This window comes from Caloenas nicobarica, chromosome 4 (assembly GCF_036013445.1).
Source record: "Caloenas nicobarica isolate bCalNic1 chromosome 4, bCalNic1.hap1, whole genome shotgun sequence".
Classification (NCBI taxonomy): domain Eukaryota; kingdom Metazoa; phylum Chordata; class Aves; order Columbiformes; family Columbidae; genus Caloenas; species Caloenas nicobarica.
In genome coordinates this window covers 9,227,730-9,251,725 of record NC_088248.1, presented here as the reverse complement: position 1 = coordinate 9,251,725, position 23,996 = coordinate 9,227,730, and the positions used below count along the sequence as shown (strand labels likewise).

The 23,996-nt window shown below is 42.5% G+C and overlaps 1 protein-coding gene across 1 annotated transcript; it reads right to left on the bottom strand.

Annotated features, from left to right (window-relative positions):
• Nucleotides 1-5,799: 5,799 nt before the first annotated feature.
• Nucleotides 5,800-23,549, bottom strand: FAM241A (family with sequence similarity 241 member A). Its single transcript, XM_065633935.1, has 2 exons — nt 23,392-23,549; nt 5,800-9,570 (listed from the first exon to the last, which is right to left on the bottom strand). The coding sequence occupies exons 1-2, from the start codon at nt 23,488-23,490 to the stop codon at nt 9,325-9,327; spliced, it is 345 nt and encodes a 114-aa protein (XP_065490007.1). The 5' UTR covers nt 23,491-23,549; the 3' UTR covers nt 5,800-9,324.
• Between the last annotated feature and the right edge of the window lie 447 nt (nt 23,550-23,996).

Here is a 23,996-nt window from a genome sequence, read left to right as displayed (position 1 = left end):
TCCCACTTTGCACTTACCACAAACAAGTAGAGAGCCTTGCTGAGGAACAGAAATGGCTTTTCTGAGACCAAGCAGGAACATGCTTTAGCATGTTAAGAATCCAAAAGTATTAAAAAAATTATCTGACATAGTTAATTTTTGCATAAAATAGAGATTGAACTGATGCAGAGAAGCATGATAAAATACTTTTCTCAGTACCAGGACAAATTTGCAGTTTGGCTTGCACATGTCCAGGCCGTACATTGCTGCGAAAAACTGGAGATCTTTTGGGAGACCATACACACCACAGCTTACATACACAAAACAAATAAAAGCTTAATTTACTTATGCAACTAATAGCTCTTCAGGCCACCCAAAACTCGGTGGTCAGTCCAGTCCTGTTTTAAGTCACCTACAGCTGATTTTGTTCTAAACTGACAAATACTATGCTTGTGTGAGCTGTACCCATTGGCTTTCTGATGTTGCTGCCTTTCATTGCTGAACACCCCTCTTTGTGATCCTTAAAGTCATTTGATAATTCATTCCCATCTCCACATGAGCTTTTGTTTTGTGTCTGCAAGACACTTTTCAAGACCAGCTCTATGTGACTATGATAACAAGAGGAGCGCACAACCCCATAGAGTTGGGCCAGAAGGGGAGCCAGGGAAACGCCATGCACAGCTCAAGGAAGGAGGCAGCCCCTTCCCAGATGCATAAGATTATCTATGTTTCAAGAAATAAGATCCTACATAAATTAAGATATTGCATGCAGTATCTTTAAAAAAAAAATCCTTTGTGAAGACATTTCAAACTGGGTTTTGTAGTGCCCACTTTCTAAAAAATACAGTAGTTTCCATTCATGTGCATATTATTAGTAGCAGAATATGAAGACAACACTCCTAAAAGAAACAAATCCAAGGTTTAATAAATTTTTTGCCTGTGGCAGCTCATTGTCCAGATGGGAAAGTAACAGATATGACACATCTGTGAACTGCAATCCTAGAATGGTTTTTCAAATTTTTTCTGTTAATAAAAATCACTGAAGCAGGAAGGGATGAACAAAGATAATCATCACAATGTATGGCACTATTAACTGTTAAATTTTTCAGTGGAGTGCTTCAGTGCTTTTTACAGTAATAATGACATGGAGTCTTGTGCTTACCACATCTGCGATATGGTAAGCTCCATTTCTCCTCCTGAAGATAAAATGCTTTTCAGAGTTCCACAATGAAACAACATTGATTCAGAAACACACAGCAGACACCCCCACGCATTGAGCTGGCATAACGTCCTAGCTGCTGAAACACAGCCGTAGCAGGGCTCTTCAGGAAACTAAGACATATGGAAACCCCAGGATGTCCTGGGAGGTGGAATGAGAAGTGGCATTTAAAGACTCATTGATTGTGTGTTCGTTTTACAAAAGAATAGTTCAAACGCTACTTCTTTATTTGAGAGAGAAACTATTCTATGTATTCCTTATAAAAAGCCCCACAGGAGAAAGGCAGAAACCTACACTTTGTTTTTAAAGTTCAGAATCTGTTCTATTTCAGTCTCTCAGTCCATGCAGCTATGCACTTGGCAAAGGATTCCTTCTAAACTATCAGTCAGAAATATGGACAAAGGCTTCACAATCCCATAAAGAGCCAAAATTATCTTTGCCGTGGCAGTGGCACAGAGACAGAGGAGAGGCTGTGAGCAACTCCCCTGTTTAAGGACATTGGAGACATCGATGACTTCTGTTCCAAAACACATCTCCAAAACATCACTCTCATGAAGCAGTCCTGACAGGCTTTTTCCTAGAGCACAGAAAAGCCTGGATGCCGGTCTGCTTCCAACTTGCCATGGCATAAGCCTTGCTGTAAACACACCTTGGATCCCAGGCTGACACAGAGGAGACACAAGGACATGTAGCAGGCATGTAGCAAATAAATCATTAACAGTGCTGAAAAGTAAAGGGAATGAAAGGTTTCACTACTTCAGTGTTTTACGGGAAACTCCAAAAACCTTTTGCTTCTTACCAGATCCCATGACAGTTAAATATCTTAATTCTGGAAGTCTTCTTCATGACTTTATGTTACAGGGAAGGTCATCACAGGCTGAAAACCTGCTTTGAATCTTCACAGTGATTTTATGGAGAGGAGGCTCTGGATGGATTCTTAAAGGAGCATAAGGGGACAAGAGCAGTTAAAACGGGACCAAAAGCTGTGCCGGAGGTGGAATATGCTCCTTCCATTATGATTTGAATTCGACTCTGGGGACTTAGTCCAAAAGCAGCACTGTCTGGCACACAGGGCAAATTCTTCCTTTAGGGACTCCTGCAGAGGGGGTTATTTAGGACACAGCAGCAGGTCCAAATAAGCTCACCCAGAAACTTGCTTTGAGATGTTACTCATCAGAACATGTAAAAAGAAACAACATATATAATGATACAGAAGCAGAGATGATTCCGAGTTAAATGGTTTCTGAGTTTCCCCAGGAGATCTTTGAAGCACTTAAGAAGCAAGGAGCAGCCAGCACTACCACTACACTGGAAGTGCATGCCTTCTATCTGGGAACAGCTATGCCTTCTTTTCCCACTACTGTCTGTATTATATGGGCATTCAGAGGGGAAAAAATAAAGGTGACAATCAGGAAGCTTTCAGAAAAGATGGGAGAAGGGTAGCACTGAAGAGGATCTGTGCTACCAGTCTTGAAATTTAAGTGGAGGATTTAAAAATGCATCACGTTTTTTTTTAGTAACAAAAGGAAGAACATAGCATTAATGGCAGAGTTACTCACGAAGACCTGAATTATTTTTACAGTATCTTTACCTTATTTTCTAGAGTTCCTTGCAAAACAATATTATTACAACCCATGGCTCAGTCTCCTGGAAAACTGCAGCGTAGCCACCACTGCACAAGTAAATTCAATTAATCTCAAGCCTTAATTATACTTTAAAACCTACCTGCTGCTTAGCACAGGAGTTCCTCCAGCTAGTAAAGCCCAGCTGATGAGGCAGGCAGGTCTCAACAATGACAAAACCCATGCTGAGTATAGAGTCAAAACACTAAATTGTCCAACAGTCGCATCTCCATTGAGGCGTATGTATGGCAAGGAACAGACTTTCCCCAAAACACATTTTTTTTTCCCCCTGAAAAATCTAGGCTAATGCATTAGAACAAGAAAAAAAAAAAATAGAGACCGTGAGGGAAAGCTAAAAAATGCAGCAATTTTAATGTACCTGTTGAAGACCTTGGAATACGAATTTGTTAACTAAGAGCCAAGTTAACTCCATTGCTAACAGAGCTCAGCCAAATACTTTCTTATCTCTCTAATCACAGATGGAATGAAGAAACTAGGAATCAAAGTGAAAAAAAAAAATTCAAACACTTGCATGCCTTTGGTTCTCTTATCTACTAAGAATCAAAAATGGGCAACAGACTCAAGACTAATTTTCTTCCTTCTCTGCAACAGGAAGATTGCACAGAGACTTACTGATATAAGCTTAAAGGCATAGACATGTTTGTTCTCCCAGGAAAACTGCTTTATCACGCTTTTCCTAATCTTATTAGGATAAGGACATGACTGCAGTATGCCAGGGTGTATTTCCACTCTTAAGAAGCAAAGGACAGTGATGTGGGTGCCCGGCTGTGTGGAGATAGGCTGAGCCTGTTCAGCAGCACAAAGTCCCGAGCTCAGAAGACTGAATTTCCCAAGGAAATGCGGTACTCGGCTAAGGTCAGCTCTTGCTAAGTGCCTAACAAGATGCATGAATACAGAAAGTGACAGCAAAGGACATGCTGGAGAGCTGCTTTCAGGCTTTGTGACACCAGCCAGGTAGCATTACAGACGCACCGGCCTCTCCCTGTGACCTGGCAGCCTGTGTGCACTGGCTGTCTTCAGCCCTACTCGTAACAGCTATTGACAGAGGAGCAGCTTTCAAGAATATTGGACTGGTATTAACAGCTCGTAGAACATGAACGAATGGTTTAAAAGGATAATCAGGTAAAATGTTCAAGATAAGGAATTAACAAGCCCAAGCACTTAACAACTCAGATGTCATTCAAGTCAATAAGAGATTTCTCAATGTCTGATACTTTGCAGAACAGGGCGTTGGTTGCCAAAGGGTTTTCCTTACCTAGTAATTCACCTCCTTGCTACAGACTTCTTCTATCTGGCAAGTATGTTTCAGTTAGCTTGAGGAAGATGGCTACATTAGAAAACATATAATTTATTTGTGAATTAGGACAAAAAACTGGTCACTTTCCACCACCCACTTGGGACAGAATGCAAAGCCATGTCTTTTGTACCTTCGTCACTCACACATCAATTTGCAGGTTTTTCCTCTACAAGGAAGCCCTTGACAGTTTGCCAGCGGCTAGTTTGGCTCCCTCCTAACATATATGAGTCTCTCATCCAAATAAGGACTGGAAGATGAGCCCTTTTCCCCTGCAATGCTTTAAAATGCAATTAACAGTAAACAGTAATTCTAAAATATGCCTAGACAGACAGACGGCTTCCAGAAGCAGAAACATCTGCTGCAAGCAATGTTCATTCTGGACACAAGGCGATGTGCTAGAGCAAGCCAAGAAACAATTGAGCTAAATTAACTTACATTTAATGAACATAAAACCCTAGACACTGCACTCTGTAACAGCTATGTCTCAAACACAGTCTGATCAAATCCCCTGGACTGGGGTGTGACAGCCCATCTCCTTTCATGCCACTTGGACTCCTGCTGTTCAGTGGCACCTGGGGCTGGGCACTCTGGCCACCTGCTGTACTCCAGGGGGAAGGAGCCTGTTCACCTGAGGCTGCACCAAGAGCAGCTCCTGTCATCAGAGGGGCTTTATCCACTCACACTCCTCCTGCCACTAGGGGTCTGGGGCATTGTTTTCAGTAAATTCTTTGGGAAAAGCATGTATAATCTCAGCTGCTTCACCTCTGTATTAATTGGAAACAGGCTTGGGCTGATCTAAAGAGTTCTAATAACTGCATACAAGACACAAGAACATTATCTGGACTAAAATTTGAAAAGACCACAAGCTTGCACACAAGTTAAAAACGCGATTGGAAGTCCAATTCCTCTTTCCCATTCTCATTCCCTTTTGGTTCCTCTGTACAAAACAGAGCTGATGAACACTCAGTTTCTTCAGAGTCAGTTTGAAGGACCAAAATTCAACTTTACTACTATCAGAGAACCTGTACTGCTTAACTCACTGTGCATCCTGAGCAACATAGAAACATTTAAGCATCTGTTAGATCTGGCAGAATTAACATCCTTCTCACCTGCAGAAAAAAAAAAAGAATTAACAGTTTGAAGGAGATTTGTTTTGAACCGTATGCTGTTCTTTGCATACTTAAAAACCAAAACAAAACCAAACCCTCAAAACCCACAAAAAGACAAAACAAACAAAAAGAACCGCAAAACACATGAAACCTCCCAAACCGTTCCGTGGCACAGCAGTTATCACCTTAAAGAATTTTTCACACCCTTGACCATATCTGGTTCCTTCAGAGGCTGCTCTGGATGCAAAATAGATATGCTATGAAGTAAAAGCTACTTTACACCATGATGTTGCCTTTGTTAACATCTTCAGCATAACTTGCTGCACACTCAGCCAGAGACCTGATGATTTCATTCGGCTCTTGTACTGCAGTTATTTCTCCACTAGCTGCCAGTTAACCGATTCCAGCAGAGAGCCAAATGCTGCCCCATTGCAGCTAGGCCTACCATGAGATTTTGAAAAGAGTCAAATAACCTTGAACAAAGCACCACAAAGAATTCACAGTTCTCATTGATGGAAATACTTTTTATTAGAAAGAATATCAAAGTGCTTTCCATATGATCCATTTTAAACAGAGTTTTTAAGAAATATGATTTTTCCTTTTTATATGGACAGTTTTGATGTGATGATTTTTCAGTGCAAACAGTTCTCCAAGATTCTTCTACCTGTAGAGTTTCTTCTCTGTACATAGTAGTTCAAACATGTATGCATTTGGTGGGTGTGATGCAGTACTGAAGAGTCCATCCTTTAAAAAACAGAGGCTGTATAAGAAGCTTTCAATATGTTACAAGGACCAACAGGAAATATATCATTTGTTGTTTAATGCAGATTTAAGGGACATAATTCCTTCATACAGTCGTACACACAGATGCATAAAGGTGCTTTCAGTTCTATCAACATTAATAATCATATATACCGATATAAATAACATTATCAATTTTTACTATATAGACAAAAATGAAATTGTAGGTTTTTTTTTTTTTAACTAACCTTCTGCTTTTTAGCTATGGACATCCTTTGAGTGTTTGGTGCTTCCCGTGCCTTCGAACTATGTCTGGATGGAAGGAAGAACACAATGCAAGGAGTGTTCAACCACCCCCCTCACTTTTGGCACACGTTTACAATCAGATGTCTTTTGACACATATATCTCATTTGACTGCATTCCATTTTCCATTCTTTATATCTGACCTATCCCAGTCCCCTTTTTGCCTTAACTCTCCTTTCCTTTCCTGCAAGTGCCAGGGAGAGAGCATAGCAGTAGCACAAAATTAGGACAGATGATTCGGTGCAAATTCTTATAGACAATGGAATGTATGAAACCAAACAGGCAAGGGCTATCTTCCATGCAATATATTATTTTTCTTTTTCAGTCAACCTAGCTCCATTTGGAGGGCATTTCTAATTCTTTTTTATATACGAAAAACTTCTATGAAGGACAAGACTTAGTAAGTTACCTTTAATAGAAACTATATAAAACATTCACTGTACACAATCTCAGTCAAAAAGCGACCTTTCCCTAGAGTACATGTACACAAACATGAACATCAAAAGAACAACTGAAAGGACTTAATGAAACAATCACAGTTATGCACATACTAAACCATTACATGCATATAAACAGTGTCTTTACTGAACGCGTCAGTCACACCCTTGGTTCATTGTTCCCCCTTCCTTATACACAGAGCAAAATCACCACTTCGAGGAAACACTGTATGCCATCTCACAGCACAGGGGCTTTACACAGAGCACTACTGCAACCAGGATACCACACAGACACTTCTTCCTACAGGACGAAAGGAATTGGACAAGGTCCTCTGGACAGTAACTTGACAGTGGGAAGAAATGATATTTTATTTATGACAAGATGCTTTTGTAGCACAGCCCTTACACAAGAGAATAATGCACATAAACCCACCAATATATCTATACAAATATGCAAAGGTGTAAACACGTTCTGCTTTCTAAGGTATGTGAAACAAAATCAAAGTTTTCCCCTAGGCACTTGTGAGTACAGAGCTCCAGCCACTGAGATCAGCCATATGTGCTGTTTGCTTTGGGACTTCCAGCTGTGAATAACAAAACCCTGTATGCAGGTTCACCTCCTGTCCTCAAACATTTCCCTGTCATCAGCGTAACTACTTAACTAGGTGCCAATCAACACAGGTTGCCATCTAAACACACAGCTGGGTCTCAGTCCCACTCCCCTGCAGTCCTGGCAGTTCAGCAAAGCCTCTTGGATCCACAGTCGAGGTCATCTGAAAATCCTGAGAGGAGACCTGGCTCCTCAGAAGGAAGCTGCACATTTGTTAGGAAAGTACAGAGGTGTGTACAGATGGCATTTAGGCACATAAAGACTTTAACAGAGTTGGGCCTTGTGCCCTAAATAGCCATTATTTCACTAACAGTAGAGCCTGTAAGTACTGGGGCCAAAGGTCCTGGAAGTAGAGCCCAGCAACCAACGTGATCCATGTTGGCATAAAAATCTGCCTTGAGAATCCAGTTGTAGGACTGGGACCATGGAGGACCTCCCCTTAACTTCACAGGTCTCTGGATAAGGCTCAACTTTTTCAACTAGGAATTATCTATTGTTGATCTCCGCTAGTATAAAAATGTTGAGGAAAAAAAAGTCACTGCAAAAGGTTAAGTAATTTTCTATAAATTTCACATTTTGTATTACATTTAAGTAAATGTATAATTTCATTCTACTATAGATGAAGTAAAATTTACAATTAAGTTTCTTACTAAAAGTAATGTACAGCAAATATTAAATTGGTAGCCTATTTAGTACAGATTCAGGCTCATGTTAGAGTTTTTCTTTAAATGAGCACATTCAGCTCAGAAATATTCAACACACTCCTGGTGTGGCTCCTGGGGAGCCAGAATGAATTTTGCACCTGCTCTTGAACGTATGTATCCCATTCTCCAATTTGTGTTGCCCATGACATGCACATATAGATAGCATTTTTGTTGCCTAGCGTAGAAATGAATTAGTTAAGACTACAACCTAAAATGACCACCTGATTTCAACTACATTCTTGCCTTACATGAGGAAATGGGTCCGATTTGCTTACGTATGCAAAGCCTTGGGTCCATACTGCAGTGTATTAGCGAAGTGATAAGAGATCTGGTCTGATATCTACCTGGTTGTTCAGACACTTTACACTGGACCCCGAGGAAGCAGACAATATTCCAGCATTGACGACTGGAATGGCAACTCTCCAACACTGCAGCTACAACTACATACAAAGTCCATGAATTATCCAGATATTTATCTTCAGAAGGAGTGCTGGGGGAAAGAGCAAGTAGGAAAAAAGAAAAAAAAAAAGCAGCAGGAGCCAAGTACATTCCCAAAAACAAGGCAGAGCTACATTAGACCATTTGGCCAATATAGGACTGTGACCCTGCTAAACAACAGCTGAAGCCTTGTGTGAAGTCACTAACATTAGCAAAGCATTTTGCTGGCATAGCTTGTTTCCTGGGGGAAAGCTCACTATAAACTATACTAACCAAAGATGCTTTTGGGTTGGGAAGTTGTATTCACCTTATGAACATTTGTCATTGTAGGTTTGTTAGCAAATCTCCCTCGTATACATTTAGCTTTTCAGCAAAAAAAAGAGCAAATTATGTAGATTCAGGGAACAAACAGCACACGAGCCTTTCCCCCCACCACCCCCCCCATCCCACCATGGCCCCCAACAGTGGAAAAAGACATTTACATCACACGTCCTCTTAAAACCAGACAGGAAATTGTCACTATACAAAGCAAGAACATTGGAGGCTGGAAGAAACAAAAATCCAATCCTTGGACTAAGGCCCCAAGAGTACAGAAAACAGTACATTGGACACCATTATTTTACAAACATCGCCTTTTTTGCCCTTCAAAAATGTAGTAGGGGACAGCTGACTTTGCTTAAAATGCACAACTTTAGTCCCCCTCACTCCAAATGTTGAAAGTTCAGTGAAATGCAATTTGAAGCACTGCAGCTTTTGATATGCCACCCATTTACTTAAAACACTTAAATCCACTGAAATAATGACAGTGTTGAAATATGTAATCCAAACAGCATCTATAAAGTTTTACTGTTGTACATAAATAATGACAAGGCACAGAACAGCAACCAGTCCAAGAGCTTGTAGGCCAAGAAACCAGAGCATAACCCAGAAGAATATAATGATTACAGGTTCTACTATCCGTTCTCCAAAGTACATCCTTGTGAAGCCTATTCTGATAAGGCTTTTGTTTAGTTCGCCAAAGAGAGTCCCCATCTTTTTATAGTCATCTACTACAGGTTCTGCGGTGTGGTTTCTTTGTTCTTGCTGGACCTGTGGACAGAAGACAAAATTAGGAAACACATCATACAATCAGTTCTTATTCTGATTCTGAACAAGTCTCAGCTGTTTCTCTTTGAATGCATAAAAATAAGATATACATGCAATAAAACTACTCCTTACATTGAGAAATTGAAAATGTTAGGTAGCTTGTGACTTCGGTACAATGTTAAAGATGACGCTCACTTGTCCAAACTAGGGATATCTGAAGTGATACTACAAACATATGACAGCCTGTCTCCTCTCCAGATGACACTGTGGAGGGGTAAAGTTCTCCTGTAGGTCATACGTCTTACCTGTCTGTGCAATGTGGATGTCAGGGCAACCAAAATGAAATTAGATGCCTGTAATTTGACTGAAGTAGATTTGTTATAAATTATTTCCAGAATATCTTCAGAACCGCAAGAACGATACAAAACTATAAAGCATGAACTATAAAGTATTTTGCACCAAAGCACTGGGAACTGAAGGGCTACTACCACCACTGGAAGAGCGGCACTGGATTCCACCAGGAAGGCGGCAAACATCCATCCCAATGTCGGCGTAGAAAGCCATGAAAGTCAGGCACGGGAAGACATGCCCAAGGACCGCACAGATGCAAAGTGGTGGTACAGAGAAGCAAAGGGAGGGGAAGCAAGTTCTGCACTTTTCCCAAAAAGGAAAATGATGGGGCAAATGCATAGGAAGGCAGAAGCACATGTTTAGATGAAGATGCCACGTTTAAATATCACTGTAAAAACCCATGTGACTTTCAACAAGTAAATTGTAACTAGATTAGAGCTTGAAATCCCATCTCTCCTTCCCCAGTGTGCAGAGATCCTTTGCACAAAACCTTATAGCCATGTGTTTGGGTATGACAGGGCAAACACACTTTCACAATGATGAACATGAGTCTTCTAGTCCTTCCATTAGGCAGTAATGAAAACACATGCAGCAGCTACTCATCAATATTTCAGTCAACTGATCAATAGGTCCAACAAATTGCCTGCAAGCTCTATGTGCAATTAGCCTACTCCAGGATTCAAAGCAAACACGTATCTTTAGTTCTGTCTTCAAAGATGAAAGTCATTCTGCCTCCCTGGTTACACAGCACGGTCTCAGTGGAGAAACAGAAATTCCCTCCCACAGAAGTGCCAGGCTCTCCATGAGAGAGCAAGCAATAAAGCTAATTCCCATTCCCACAGAAAAACATCCAGCAAAGACCAAAGGAAACTCATTTTTTTTTTCTAGGCCAGACTTTAGGCTATGAAGCAGAACCTTGTGACTGAATGAAGGCTGCGTAAAGCACCACAGCTGCTACTGAAAAAAAACCTCAGCGAAACCCCTACAGTCCCTCAGCTGTGTGTGTTTGGGTATTTTTTTTTTTATTTGCTTATTCATAAAGATTTTGGTTTAAGCTTCAATACTGAATCCCAGAAAGGGAGGGATGCAGGAAGCCTACGTAGTAATGAATATTGTATTCAATTTTTCTGCGGTTCTACAGAAGAGCCTGAACATAGAGAATTGCAGTATTGGCGGTTACAAACTGACAGCCACCACCTTTCTTTTCAGCCCACTTCTCATGCCTGTGTCATTTTCTCCCCCTCACTGGATATGCTGACCCCAGTTTTAAGCATTGTAGCTTTAACTGCACTTTATTTAATAAATTCTAATAAATGTTGACTCTTCTTTAATGCCAGTGTTTCAAGATTACTCTCTTCAAGAAAGATAAAGCCTCTTGTGAGCCCCTGCAGACTGAGCAGGGCAGGGCAGGGCACTTGCTACCCCCAGAAAGCAAATTGTTATTACAGGAACTCTCGCCCCTGTATTCCCAAAGAGCACAGGGAGACAAACTACTAGCCTAAGTGCTATATTGATCACAACAATTATGGAAAACAGAAAGGATGTGCTGGGAAGGGAAAATATTTATTTGCTTCCTGCATGCAGAGACCACATGAAGCGCATACCTACGTGATGATGGTGGTGGGGATCAGAGTGCATTTCACATCAAACAGCGCAAAGACCACTTCTGAGAGAACGAGTCAATGTGTGCAGGAGGAATCACTATGTTTTCTAGCAAGGTAGCTTAGGCTCTGAGCCAGCAGCACGTGCAGCCAGGAGGGAGAAAAACAAACCAACCATTTCTTTGCCTCTGGTTAATTAACGGTACCCAGCAACATCCTGGAAGCCTCTGCACAGAGCGGGCGGCACGCAGGCCTGGTGAGGAGGCTGCCGGAGGGCACGGGGCCATGGGCTCTGTCTCACAATGCACTGTACGTGTCCACACGGAGAACCTCACTCCTGGCGCGAGGCAGCTGTCAGACACAGGCTTCCCCAGCAGTCTCTTAAGCTGGGTGTACAGCATAAATTCCACCTTAACTCAGGCCATCGAGGTACTTTCTGTGTTTTGGTTTGGTTTTTTTAGCAAGGCTTCGTCTCACCCTCTCCTTTTCAAACAAGCTGTAAGTTCACGAATCCCTAAAGCAATTACAACAAAGCAGGCTTCTAGGCACAGAAACTGACAAGTGTGTGGCTAGTTACAAGTGTCAAGTTATTTTTCCAAATTTTTCAAAGCTTTTAAAACTGTTCAGAATGATCATGAAAATTCTCACGATTTCAAAGTCTGCTTCAGTTAGTAGAGGCTGAGTATGTCTTCCTTCAAGCAACTCAGCAAGAAACAAGTGAAGCTGAAACCAGATGTTCAGCCGTAAAACACAGATGGTATTTGATTTTTACTATTGCATAATAATACACGTGCTGGACAAATACGTTTCTTCAAAGGTGTAGCTAAAATAGAACCATTAGGGTAAACACCAGTAATGTTACAATACTCCAAATTGCTAAAAAATATTAAATAAGCTTTAACATTGCAGCTGGAAGTTCTCGCTAGTTTTCAGGGCGGTAGTAAAGCAGCATACATATGTGCCAGTAGCTCTCGAACCCTCAGAACTAAATACTACTTTACTTTTCTACACTTTTTTATAAGCACACAGTTCCCAGATGACTCTTAATTTCCATAGGACTATTTTAATACTAAATCTTGCTGGACTGGCCTGAAGCTAGACAGACACTACCATTAGAAATACGTGGAAAGAGAAATGTACCCGTTACTAGCACCTCCCCTCCAACAAAACAGAGCTGCCTCATTTAAAAGCAAATGAAGAGGAGCCAGGGGAGCAGAAGTGCGGCCAGAGATCTAGATGGACATAGATGGATGCATGCCCAAAATATCTCCTGAAAAAGAGAAGAATGGCAGTACTGCCTCCCCAGCTTCTCTCTCCTTCTTCCTCCAAACTGGCTGAAAGACACCAAATAAGCACATATAGGATTATTCCTGAAGGAGAAAAGAGAATGAGGCTTTCCTGCGTGAATGAAGCTAAAAGAGAACGTATTAGAAATGCTGATTGCAGTTTTTTCCTAACCTAATGTTTTTTATCAAGTTGCTGTAATGAATTACTCGTTAGTGTAATTTAAATTAATTTTAAATCTAAGTGATTTTATTTTTGACATACTGGGATAATCAATGACCTTAAAGCAAATTACACTAGCAGATTCCTTTATACAAATTTACAACCACTGTGTATGACTTCATTGTCTCCATTTCCATTTCATTTTATATTCCTTAAATGCTTTCATGTAGTCTATTTTTTTTTCTTATTTAAAAAATATTTTATAGAATCATAGAATAGTTTGGGTTGGAAGGGACCTTTAAATGTCATCTAGTTCCAACCCCCTGCAATGAGCAAGAACATATTCAACTAGATCAGGTTGCTCAGAGCCCTGCCCAGCCTGGCCTTGAATGTTTCCAGGAATGGGGCATCTACCACCTCTTTGGACCACCTATTCCGGTGTTTCACCATCTCATCATAAAAAAAAAAATAAATCTTCCTTATATCTAGTCTGAATCTCCCCTCTTTCAGTTTAAAGCCATTACCCCTTGTTCTATCACAACAGGCCCTGCTAAAAAGTCTGTTCCCATATTTCTTTTAAGCCCCTTCTAAGTACTGAAAGGCCATAAGGTCTCACCGGAGTCTTCTCCAGGCTGAACAACCCCAACTCTCTCAGCCTGTCCTCACGGGAGCGGTGTTCCAGCCCTCTGATCATTTTTGGTGGCCTCCTCTGGACCTGCCCCAAAAGGTGCAGGTCTGTCCTGTGCTGAGGACTCCAGGGCTGGATGCAATACTTCATTTTTTACTTTAAATCATTTAAAATTAAAAATAGTGTTATCATACAGAGCAGAAGTGGCAGTGTCTGATCTGTCCCATTACTCACCATGTATGCACAAACAATGTACTTCACAAGCCTACTGCAGTACCCAAAGGTTCCCATCAAACACCCAGTTTTCTCTTGTCTTTTCAGATGTTTGATGTTATAAAACCTCCCTATTGAAAAGCAGATTTTCATCAAAGTTGTTGTCTACCATCTCCCACTGTTTAGTGGCAGAAAGTCAGAACTTGAAGATCCAAACTCTGAAAAACTTCACTGTGGAACCTTTGTAACCAACATTACCCAGCTATTATGGCCAAATGGCTTAGGGGCTTGGATGCTTTAAGGGGATCCATGACGTGCCCACTCAGACGCAGGGTGCTGTAAAAGGCCTCTTCTCAACATGAGAGTCTCTGAGGAGGTCGCAGAGGAGATACTAAACCCAAGTTCTGTCCATTTCCAGCACAGCTGGTGTTCCTACATCCTTGAAGTGCTTCTGAAAAAAAAATCCCCCATGTGATTGAATGTTTTGCTGGCCTAGCTTTAAAACAACAGAGAAGGTACAGTTGACTCAGCCTACTGAACCCAACAAACATCCAGCTGCGGCCGTGCCAGTTATGTTCAACATAACACACAAAATTACGGGTGTTCTGACCACTAACTACCCTTGCTATGGCAAACTTCCACCACGTTCACCCAAACTCACTGCTGCCTAAATTCAAGCAAGCACATGGTAAGCCATGAGCCAGAGGCCACTCCACACCAGCCTGAGAGCAGGAACTTTTTCTTGCTTACCCTCTTCCCATCAAGGTTTTTTTTACCATACAAAGAAACACAAGATTCCATCAGAACATACCTCTCCAAAGAACCCATCTTTGCAATGATTCATATGCTACTCACTACGATAGAAGGATAAAGTTAGCACTGAACTTTTTGCAATTGTTTAAAGCTGATCCCTGTCTGCACCTCCTACGTGTAACACAGCCGCCTCAAGGTCTTTTCCCCTCAAATTGCCGTGAACACAATTTTCCCGTTCCTGACCATTTGGAGATCGCACCAAATAACTTTGCGAAGCCCTCGGAGGATGTGGAACACAAATGGACACAAAGCTACCCACAGTGCTTGGGAAGTTATTTGCCTGTGGCTAACCAAAGACAGCATGGAAGCCCAGATTTAGCATTTTTCTGCTATCAGCAACGCTAGCTCACTGAAAGTCAGTATCAACAATGTCCTTGCACAAAGACTACATGTCCTTACACAGCATTGCCAACAAGCTCTGCCTGGAAGTCCCTGCAGCTTCTCTTAGGGGCACAGATGCTGCTGCAGCACTTTCCTCGGCAAGTGATGGAGCCCAGTGCCCGCACTCAGGGCACCCCACACTTGCCAGACAGGGTGGATTTACTGGCCACACGCAGATCACACCCGACAAACTACCACAACATCTGTATGCAGGTGAATCTCTGTGTGCTCAGAGTTGCCACCCTCACCAAAACAACTTGGACCTCCCAGGGCTCATCCTTGGAAAAAAGAAGGTGGTCTGAAAGGAGTGGGACACCAAACTGGGAGGAGTGGCTGACACACCAGAAGGCTGTGCTGCCATCCAGTGAGACCTGGACAGGCTGGAGAGCTGGGCGGGAAAAAATTAATGAAATATAACAAGGGAAAGTGTAGAGTCTTGCATCTGGGTAGGAACAACCCCAGGTTCCGGTATAGGTTGGGGAATGACCTATTAGAGAGCAGTGTAGGGGAAAGGGACCTGGGGGTCCTGGTGGACAGCAGGATGACCATGAGCCAGCCCTGTGCCCTTGTGGCCAAGAAGGCCAATGGTACCTGGGGTGGATTAGAAGCGGGGTGGTTAGTAGGTCCAGAGAGGTTCTCCTTCCCCTCTACTCTGCCCTGGTGAGACCTCATCTGGAATATTGTGTCCAGTTCTGGGCCCCTCAGTTCCAGAAGGACAGGGAACTGCTGGAGAGAGTCCAGCGCAGGGCCACAAAGATGATGAAGGGAGTGGAGCATCTCCCGTGTGAGGAAAGGCTGAGGGAGGTGGGGCTCTTGAGCTTGGAGGAGACTGAGGGGTGACCTCATTAATGTATATAAATATGTAAAGGGTGAGTGTCAGGAGGATGGAGCCAGGCTCTTCTCCGTGACAACCAATGATAGGACAAGGGGCAGTAGGTGCAAACTGGAGCACAGGAGGTTCCACTTAAATATGAGAAGAAACTTCTTCTCAGTGAGGGTGACAGAGCCTGGCCCAGGCTGCCCAGGGAGGTTGTGGAGTCTCCTTCTCTGCAGACATTCCAACCCCCCTGGACACCTTCCTGTGTAACCTCACCTAGGTGTTCCTGCTCCGGCGGGGGGATTGCACTGGATGATCTTTCGAGGTCCCTTCCAATCCCTGACATTCTGTGATTCTGTGAGTGACCCAAGCCGCTCTGGCAGCTGCAGCAGGTGCCTCCTGCAAGACAGACAGCCCTGCGGCATCACACCCCCGCTGCAAGGCGAGCGTGATGGCGCGATGCTGTGGGGCCGCCAGGAAAGGCGGCAGTGGGCTGGATGAATTGCCTGGGAGGACCACAAACCGAGCAGCTCTGAAGTGACCGCAGTGATTCTCAGTCCTGGAACCTCGCCACAGCACTAGCCATGAGAACACATGTAGTTACAGTCTTGCCTTCCAGGTGTTTCATCTGCTGAAGCAGCAGCTTGCTCCAGAGTTTTCCACACTTAGCCTGAAAATCTAGAGATGGTTTGTTTGCTTTGGGATTTTTTTTTTTTTTTTTTTGCATCTGTGGTAAAAAAAAAAGATTGTAAGTAACTGACTTGAGTGAAGTAACTGGGTGAAGATCAATGGCCTTTGTTCTGTGGGTGGAGGGAATGGATGAACATAAGGAACCTAAACATTCAGGATGTTTTGTTAAAAAACAATTAACAAATCATACATTCAACTACTCAAAAGGTACAAGATCCTTCGAAACAAACCAAATAACATCCCTCTACCTATTTTTTATGATTAGTGAACTAAAAAAAAAAAGTAACAGTCTTCTGGTCCACAGATAACTTGAAAAATTCATACCCCACACTTGACAACAGCACCAAGCTGAGTACAAGTCTATCAGTTTCTCCTTTTTTGCATCAACTGCCAAAAGGGCATTACACAAACATGAACCCCAGCAATAGAGAAGAAAAGTCCAATGGACTGGGAAAATAACTGCTCTCCATGTAAAAGCTTGTGATTTTACAGTCAAAAAAGTGCTGCTGGGCAAAGGCGGCAAAGAGAGAGGGGAGCAGGAAAAATGTGTCCACAAAGTTCATCTCCAACACAGAAAAGCAGCAGCGTCTCCAAATCGTTTGTAACATGCCTCAGATCACAATGGGTCACATTTACAGTTATAAAAGAAAGAAGAAGAGATGGCATATTTATGAAAATTATTTCCACATTAGATAGAAAAGAAACCCCTTGAGTTTAGTAGCAAACACACGTTTAACAACATCTAAATGAGATGTTAAAAATCCTGTAAATAAAGAAAGGCAGGGATATCACCTGCGCATTTTCCTTTTTTTTTTTTTTCCCCCCACCCCCCCAAGTATTCCTCTGCAGTATTTAACTGCTTACTATCTATTTTACTCCAGTCATGGTTATTTTTACTCCAGGGAACAGGTGGTGTACCTGATAGTTGAAACCTATAAGATACTTAAATGTCAAAAAAGCCTACTGAGATGTGACTTTAGGAACATGCTTACTTACTGAAAAATACTCTTATTAAATTTTTTGAAAGCTGGAACATTAACGTTCAGATGAGAGTCTCACAAAGTCAACTCTTTTAGAAGATGCCAACTAAACGTGAAAATACTTCAAGCTCAGTCTTATGGAAAAATATTATAAGAAAGTGAGCGGATGACAGAGACCAGGACAGAAGAAACCACAAGTTCCCTCCCCTCCACAATAAGAAACCAACTTCTGTTGGGTGCAGATGGGGACACGTACCAGCCAACACACAGCTACGGATATTTGATAGTTTGGTAGTCAGTAGCGTAAGTCCGGGAGGAATAAATGACTCGCTCTTGCCAGTACTCAGCCACCCGACTGCCCAGTGTAGGGACAGACCTTGGAGATGTGCAGTGAACAGCAGGTTCTTAAAAAAAGTGAAATTTTCCCAAGAAAGGCAAATAATTTTATTGGAAATGTTTCTGACTCTCTTCCTCTCCTACTACAGCAGGAAGAGAACAGTTTCCCTTTGCATCCTTTCTCAGCATGAAACTATTAGTATTTGACCTGGTAAATGTAAGCAGTAAAGAGATCTTGATACTCAGCCAACGGACTATTAAGACAACAAAATTACTTTCAACTGTCTGGAGAAGAAAAAAAAAAAAGGTTCATTTCTCTAGGTAATTTTAATCTGATATTTAAATATGAAAAGACAAATAGATTAGGAAATGAGGAAAAAAAAATCCTACCTCACTTCCAGATGAAAAAGAAGGAGAAAAACTAAGTTAAACTTGTTCCTCTGGGGGAAAAAGAAAAAGGCAAATACAAGAAAACTAGAAAAATTCTTAATACCAAAAATACTTTACAACAGCTACCAATAAAAGTGACATACTTAGAGTTTAAATAAAAAACTGCAAACCAAAGATTGGGTTAATGTTGATTTCACAGCAAGAATCTAGACACTATTTATAAAACAGAAACAAGATGTTTCTATAGAAACAAGCAACAACACAAGAAAAGCAACTGCACCAGATTCGCTTTAGTCAGCTCTTATGGCAAGTCCAGTTTAAGATCAAGAGCTTCTGGAACAAACTTTGAAATACCAGGAGTGGTTTTGTGTTAAGGAGAAGAAAAGGCTGTTCCAGATACTGAAGCTTTTGCATGTGCAGAGCAGAGAAGGCTTCAAGACCAAGAGCGGCTTCCCTCGATAAACTGTGTTTGAGTCCCATAATTTCAGGAGTAAATTTCCCCACTAATACGGCACCAGATGAGAAACTCACACAGACAAGAACCCAGCACAGGAGAGTCCGAGGGCGAGGAAACTTGTCTGTCCCCATGTGAAAACCCGCTGCCTCTCTCCCCTTTTTAGGCTGCTGTCTGCATTCTTCCTTATGTTCCTACTGCTGTCCCTGTAACTCGATCCCATCCACACTGCAATTTCACATAGAGACTAGATCAAAAGCAATTTCTGATCCGTCTTTTCCTTATACCTGCACCACTTAATTTCCATAGCATTTTGTTTATCAAAGTTCCCCCACTAAAAATGGGTCAGCTTGACCCAGCAAAAGGCTTGTGATCCACCGCATGTTCAGTGTGGTATCAATGCACTGGCTGGCTGAAAAGCAACAGCTGTTATTTTTACATTTTGCCTTTTAAGGAGAAGAAATTTCTATTCACTTCTATATCCAGAATACATTTTTCTTCGAGAAAATGGGTTCTTCACATTATTCAAGCAGAGCATGCTAACTTATCTACTGTAGCTTCTACAGGTATATATCTGAAGAGGGTTTTTTTGTTTGTTTTCCTTCAAATGCTGTCAAGCCTGAGAACACCCATTAATGCTTTTTAGAAAGTTATTATCACATATTATTATGTAGCTATGAACCTCTTCAGCAGAGTTAAATTATTTGTAGAACCAGAACTAATTTGAGAACCAGAACTAATTTGAGCTAAGTTCTCCCTATCAGGTATTACTGTTTTTGTTCGGAAACAAATCCCAACAACTGCAAGCAGGAGAAACCTACAATTTTCAGATTATCTCAGTGTGGAATAAATTAGAAATAAGTTTCCAGCCTTAGGCACCACAGTTCACACACACACAAGTTTACTTTAAAACATTCTGGGCCTCAACTGGCTTGTGACTGAAATGATGCCATTCTAGGCAACACAGCAGACATCCTACAATGAAACATTTCATGAGGGATGCCACAAAGCTGTTGATATTTCCATCTGGACTCATTCTTCCCATGCTAGAGAAACAGTAGTGATATTGGAAACTTATTCAAAAGGTTCATGACTTGAACTTAGCTAAGACACCTATACCTCTTCAATATAATTCTCAATAGGAAACACCAAAACCCTTTTGGAATAGCTTCTCTAAATCTGAAGTCATCTATTAGAGGATACAATACTCCACTTATACAGATAAACACTGTTCATAGTAAGAGTAAAACATGCCAAAGGGTTACAAACTCACGTTAATGAGAAGATGGTTGTCTAAGCTAGTTTATGTACTTGCAAATACATGTATCACATTTAGGCATTTTCTAGAAGTGCTGGTTTTAGCTTAGCTGTTGGACAGCACTTTGGATTCTATATATCCTAAACCAGCACGAGGTGGAGACCCTGGCCTCACTGAAGCAGCTGGGAATTTTGCCATTGCCCTCAACTTCGATTACAAGAGACTGAAACCCATGACTGCCCAGACGGACAATTTTCAGTACAGAAATGCCACAGCTTTCAGAAACGATCGCTGCTGTAACACACCGTGGCTTCAGAGTCCCTATGGACAGACCAGGTGCTCTCTCCTGCTGCCATCGCCTCGTGCCCTACTGTAACGCAGGACTTCTGCCTCGCCTTTTACTATTACACACTCACATTCTATTCTTATTTCATGACTTCATTTATACATGTTAATGAGATTTACACTGTAGTAATATGACAAAGGCTAACCTATTTTAGAAAGTGGGTTAGGGAAGAAGACTTGAGGTCCTTAACTCTAGTGATGTTGAAAATACAGCACCACTTCTGCATCTGACTAATAACCATCAATAGTTAGAAAAAATTCCTTCCTTGCAGGTGAAGCAGCAACCTACTCCTATGGCTTCAGAAGCAGCTGAATCTTTCAGTGCCTTCATGTACCACTTGTGAACACCAACAATGCAAGACAGGAGAAGTGGCAGAAATTACCCAGGTTCTGCAGTGCTTCAAAGACTAAAGTATGGGTAATTATTCTCATCTTTGCATACAAATCTACAAAGGATATTAATAGCATTATCATCCCGGTCAGCTTTTAAATCTATTCACTGAAGGTGGTAATTCTACAGTCTATTGCAATAATGATTTCCAAAGGCTATAACATTTAGTAACAGATCCTTCTATTATTTTCAAAATGCACCTGTCAGTAATTTCATTAAGCATGTCCTTCCTGACATAATAATAAGCTTCAATAGAAAATTAAAGCCAGAGGGTTTGGCATTAAAGAAATATATTTATTTCCTACAGAGTACTCTCTTCTAAAAAAAAATATGAAAGGGTATATAGATTTAGGTCATGCTTGTCAGGAAAGTATTATTTTAGCATTATGTTACTAGGTGTGATCTTACACAGAGTTTATTTTGGAGGAAATGGGAAAAAACAAATCACACCCAGGATACCAGCCTGAGATCCTCACCTAAAAAAACTCTCAAAAAAGCCCAAAGGATTTTCTCACACAGGCTTTACTTTACACCAGCTGAGAACAATAAGAATTTACACCATCGTCAAAGCAGATTTTGACCCATTTCTTTTGCGTCACATGAAACACTAAGGCGCTTCACATACTTACACTTGAGAACCTGAAACAGGAAAACGCAGGTTGAGGACCAGCAGGTATGTTAATAATGCAAACACCCTCAGCAAACAAAGCAGCAATGCTGGGCCTCCAGCTAAGGACCAGCCTGGAAAACGGGACTCCTGCGCACTGGAGCAGCAGGGTTCAGCAACAGCCCCTCCATGAGAGCAGGAAGGGCATGTGAGAGAAATCTGGACACATTCATGAAAGCAAAAAAGTGACAGCATGTGACTAGGCTTGATGATCCAGGAGCCCCTCCAAAACAAGCTACACGTCTGTGCTTCTCTTGAACAAGAGAAGCTGGGACTTTCTGTTAAGTTTGCAGGAAGTGTATGTACTGCTGACTCCTTCCCTAGCTTTAGTCTTCTCTACACATACAAATAAAATACTCCTGTTTATTTATCAAATTACTTTTACTGTTGTTATATAAAAGATTCACATTCTATATGTGTAGTAAATAAACACAACTGATATTCCTTCTTTCTAAATCTAGTTTATTATAGCATTGGTCCAGCTGCTGGCACCTCAGTGTGCAGAAATCATACTCCACACTATGACAGTAAAACATTTCCAGTAAATAGAAGGATTTTCTCTTTCTTCCTCATGGCCTATTTGAAGTTTCTGCCTTACTATCCTAATGTTACACCCCGACTTGTCATAAAGGGTCGTGATCACTACCTGTGCCTGAGAAAAGTGGGAAGAGAGTTTCTCAGCCAAGAGTGGCCACCCAAGCAGTACCTTTACCAACTTCATTTTAAAAAGCATTTAGGCAACACTGGAAAGCAGTTCTTCAGCCCACACCATCCCCTCAAACCACAACCGTTGTCACCAAGAGAGTGGTAACCTGCGGGGAGCTCCCTCCTTAGCCAGGAGTTACAACCAGTTTGAGCGCGGGAACATCCGAGATGAACTGATGCAACTTTTTAACATCTTTTTTTCAGATAAGGAAGACAGCAGCCAGAACTGGGGAATATTTCTGACTCTCCTCCCATGATGTGTTATAGAAAGGCTTATGGGCACAGAGAGGGGAACTGCTGTGCCTCTCTTGGAGCATCTGGCCTTACTCTCCGTTCAGTATGTGCCCTGCTCTGCCCCGGTTTTCTAGAGAAAGGGACAAGGAAGATGCACTGACTTACGTAAATGGTCCCAGAGTGAATTCTCAACTACCAGCATCTTTCAGAAGTGCCCCACTTCTAGCTGTAACATCAGGCAAGTACTATCAGACACTTTCAAACATTAAGCTATTCTAGCTGTGAAAGGTCTCGCTTATGGTAGGGTACACTCACAACCATCTTACAAGAACTTTTAACAGAAGTGATCAAGGAATTAAACAAAACTGCCTGGAAATTACTTTGGGATGCACTTCAGCAGCTCTGTTTGCTCCTGTGTAATCACCAGTCCTAATGCATTTCTCTTGCTTAACCACTCAAAGCATTCAATTACACTTAAGTATTGAATATGAAAAAGGTTCTTTTCTTTTTTCTTGAAATAAAACATCAATAAAGGTACATTAAGAACACCGCCTTTGTCTAAGCACGGGGACAACGCTGCCTGCAAAACAAAGAGTGCGTGGAAAGCCATTTTACAATTACCAACAGGGAAACGTACACAGCTCCTTTCATTTCCTAAGTGCAGAGCTCACTTCCATCCACCATGCCATAAAAATGCACACCCTGAAGAGAGCAGGCAAGTCAAAAAATGAGTTGGTATTTTTCTCCAACTACAAATACATTCAATTTCATAAGCAATAAAGAGACGGAAAGCTTAAAATACTTAAGGCAACAAACATACGTCTTTAAGAGAACCACTGAGAGCTGTACTGCTGGGGAATTCCGGGGACAACAAGAGCACCCCAATTATTCCCAGCCGGTTGCTCACCACGTGTGTGCTGCGCAGGGGACCCCCCTTCCACGTTTGCTGCCGGGCGGGTTCGCTACGGGGGACGGTCCGGCCCCGCGCAGCCCGGCTGGGTTGCATAATCCCCGCCGCAATGGAGCTCACACCGCAAGGCGCCCAGGGCTCTGCCGCCGGGGGGGTGCTATTCGCCCCGGGACGGCCCCGCAAGCCGCCGCCCGCCCTCCCCGCCGGCCCTCACCTGCTCCTCCGGGCGCCGCCGGTGCCGGCCGGACACCGCCCCCGCTTCCCGTTCGCATTCCCCGAGCGGCGGCGGCAGCAACTCCGCTGCCGAGCCCATGTCCGCCCCGGCCCGACCGGAGCCAGCGCTGCCGCCTGCACCGCCTGGCAGGGCGGGGCGGCACCGTCACGGGGTGCGGGGGAGCGGCGGGAGGGCGGGCAGGAGGCGGCCCCTGGGGTAGGGGGGCCGGGGCCAGCCTCATGAGCTTGCTGCTAAATAAAGCACCCACCCCGCAACAACCCTATTTCGCAACCTTTTATTAAAACCAGGAAATGCCAGGTGTTAGTAAGGCGTTAATTTTAGCACGGCTCCTTGCCGGTGCGGCTGGGGAGGAATGCCTGACTGGCGGTCTGCGGGCAGGTTGAGATGTTGGCATCTGCTGGCCTTCCCCAGAGAAAGGGAAAACGCTGGCCTCACACTTCTGAAGCTGAATCTGGTCCTCTTTTCTTTAAAACGAGCTAATACACAAGACGAAAAAGGAAATGCAGCAGCAAACCCAGAAGATAAAGTGTGCAGCAAACCTCCAGGCGGGTATGGAGGGCTGAAAGAGTCATGAGGTTGTGCCA

Coding starts and splice junctions, on each gene's coding strand:
- FAM241A (XM_065633935.1), bottom strand. CDS start 23,490: ATGGGCTCGGCAGCGGAGTTGCTGCCGCCGCCGCTCGGGGAATGCGAA. Junction 9,571..23,391: donor GGCGGCGCCCGGAGGAGCAG/GTGAGGGCCGGC, acceptor TTCTGTCCACAG/GTCCAGCAAGAACAAAGAAA.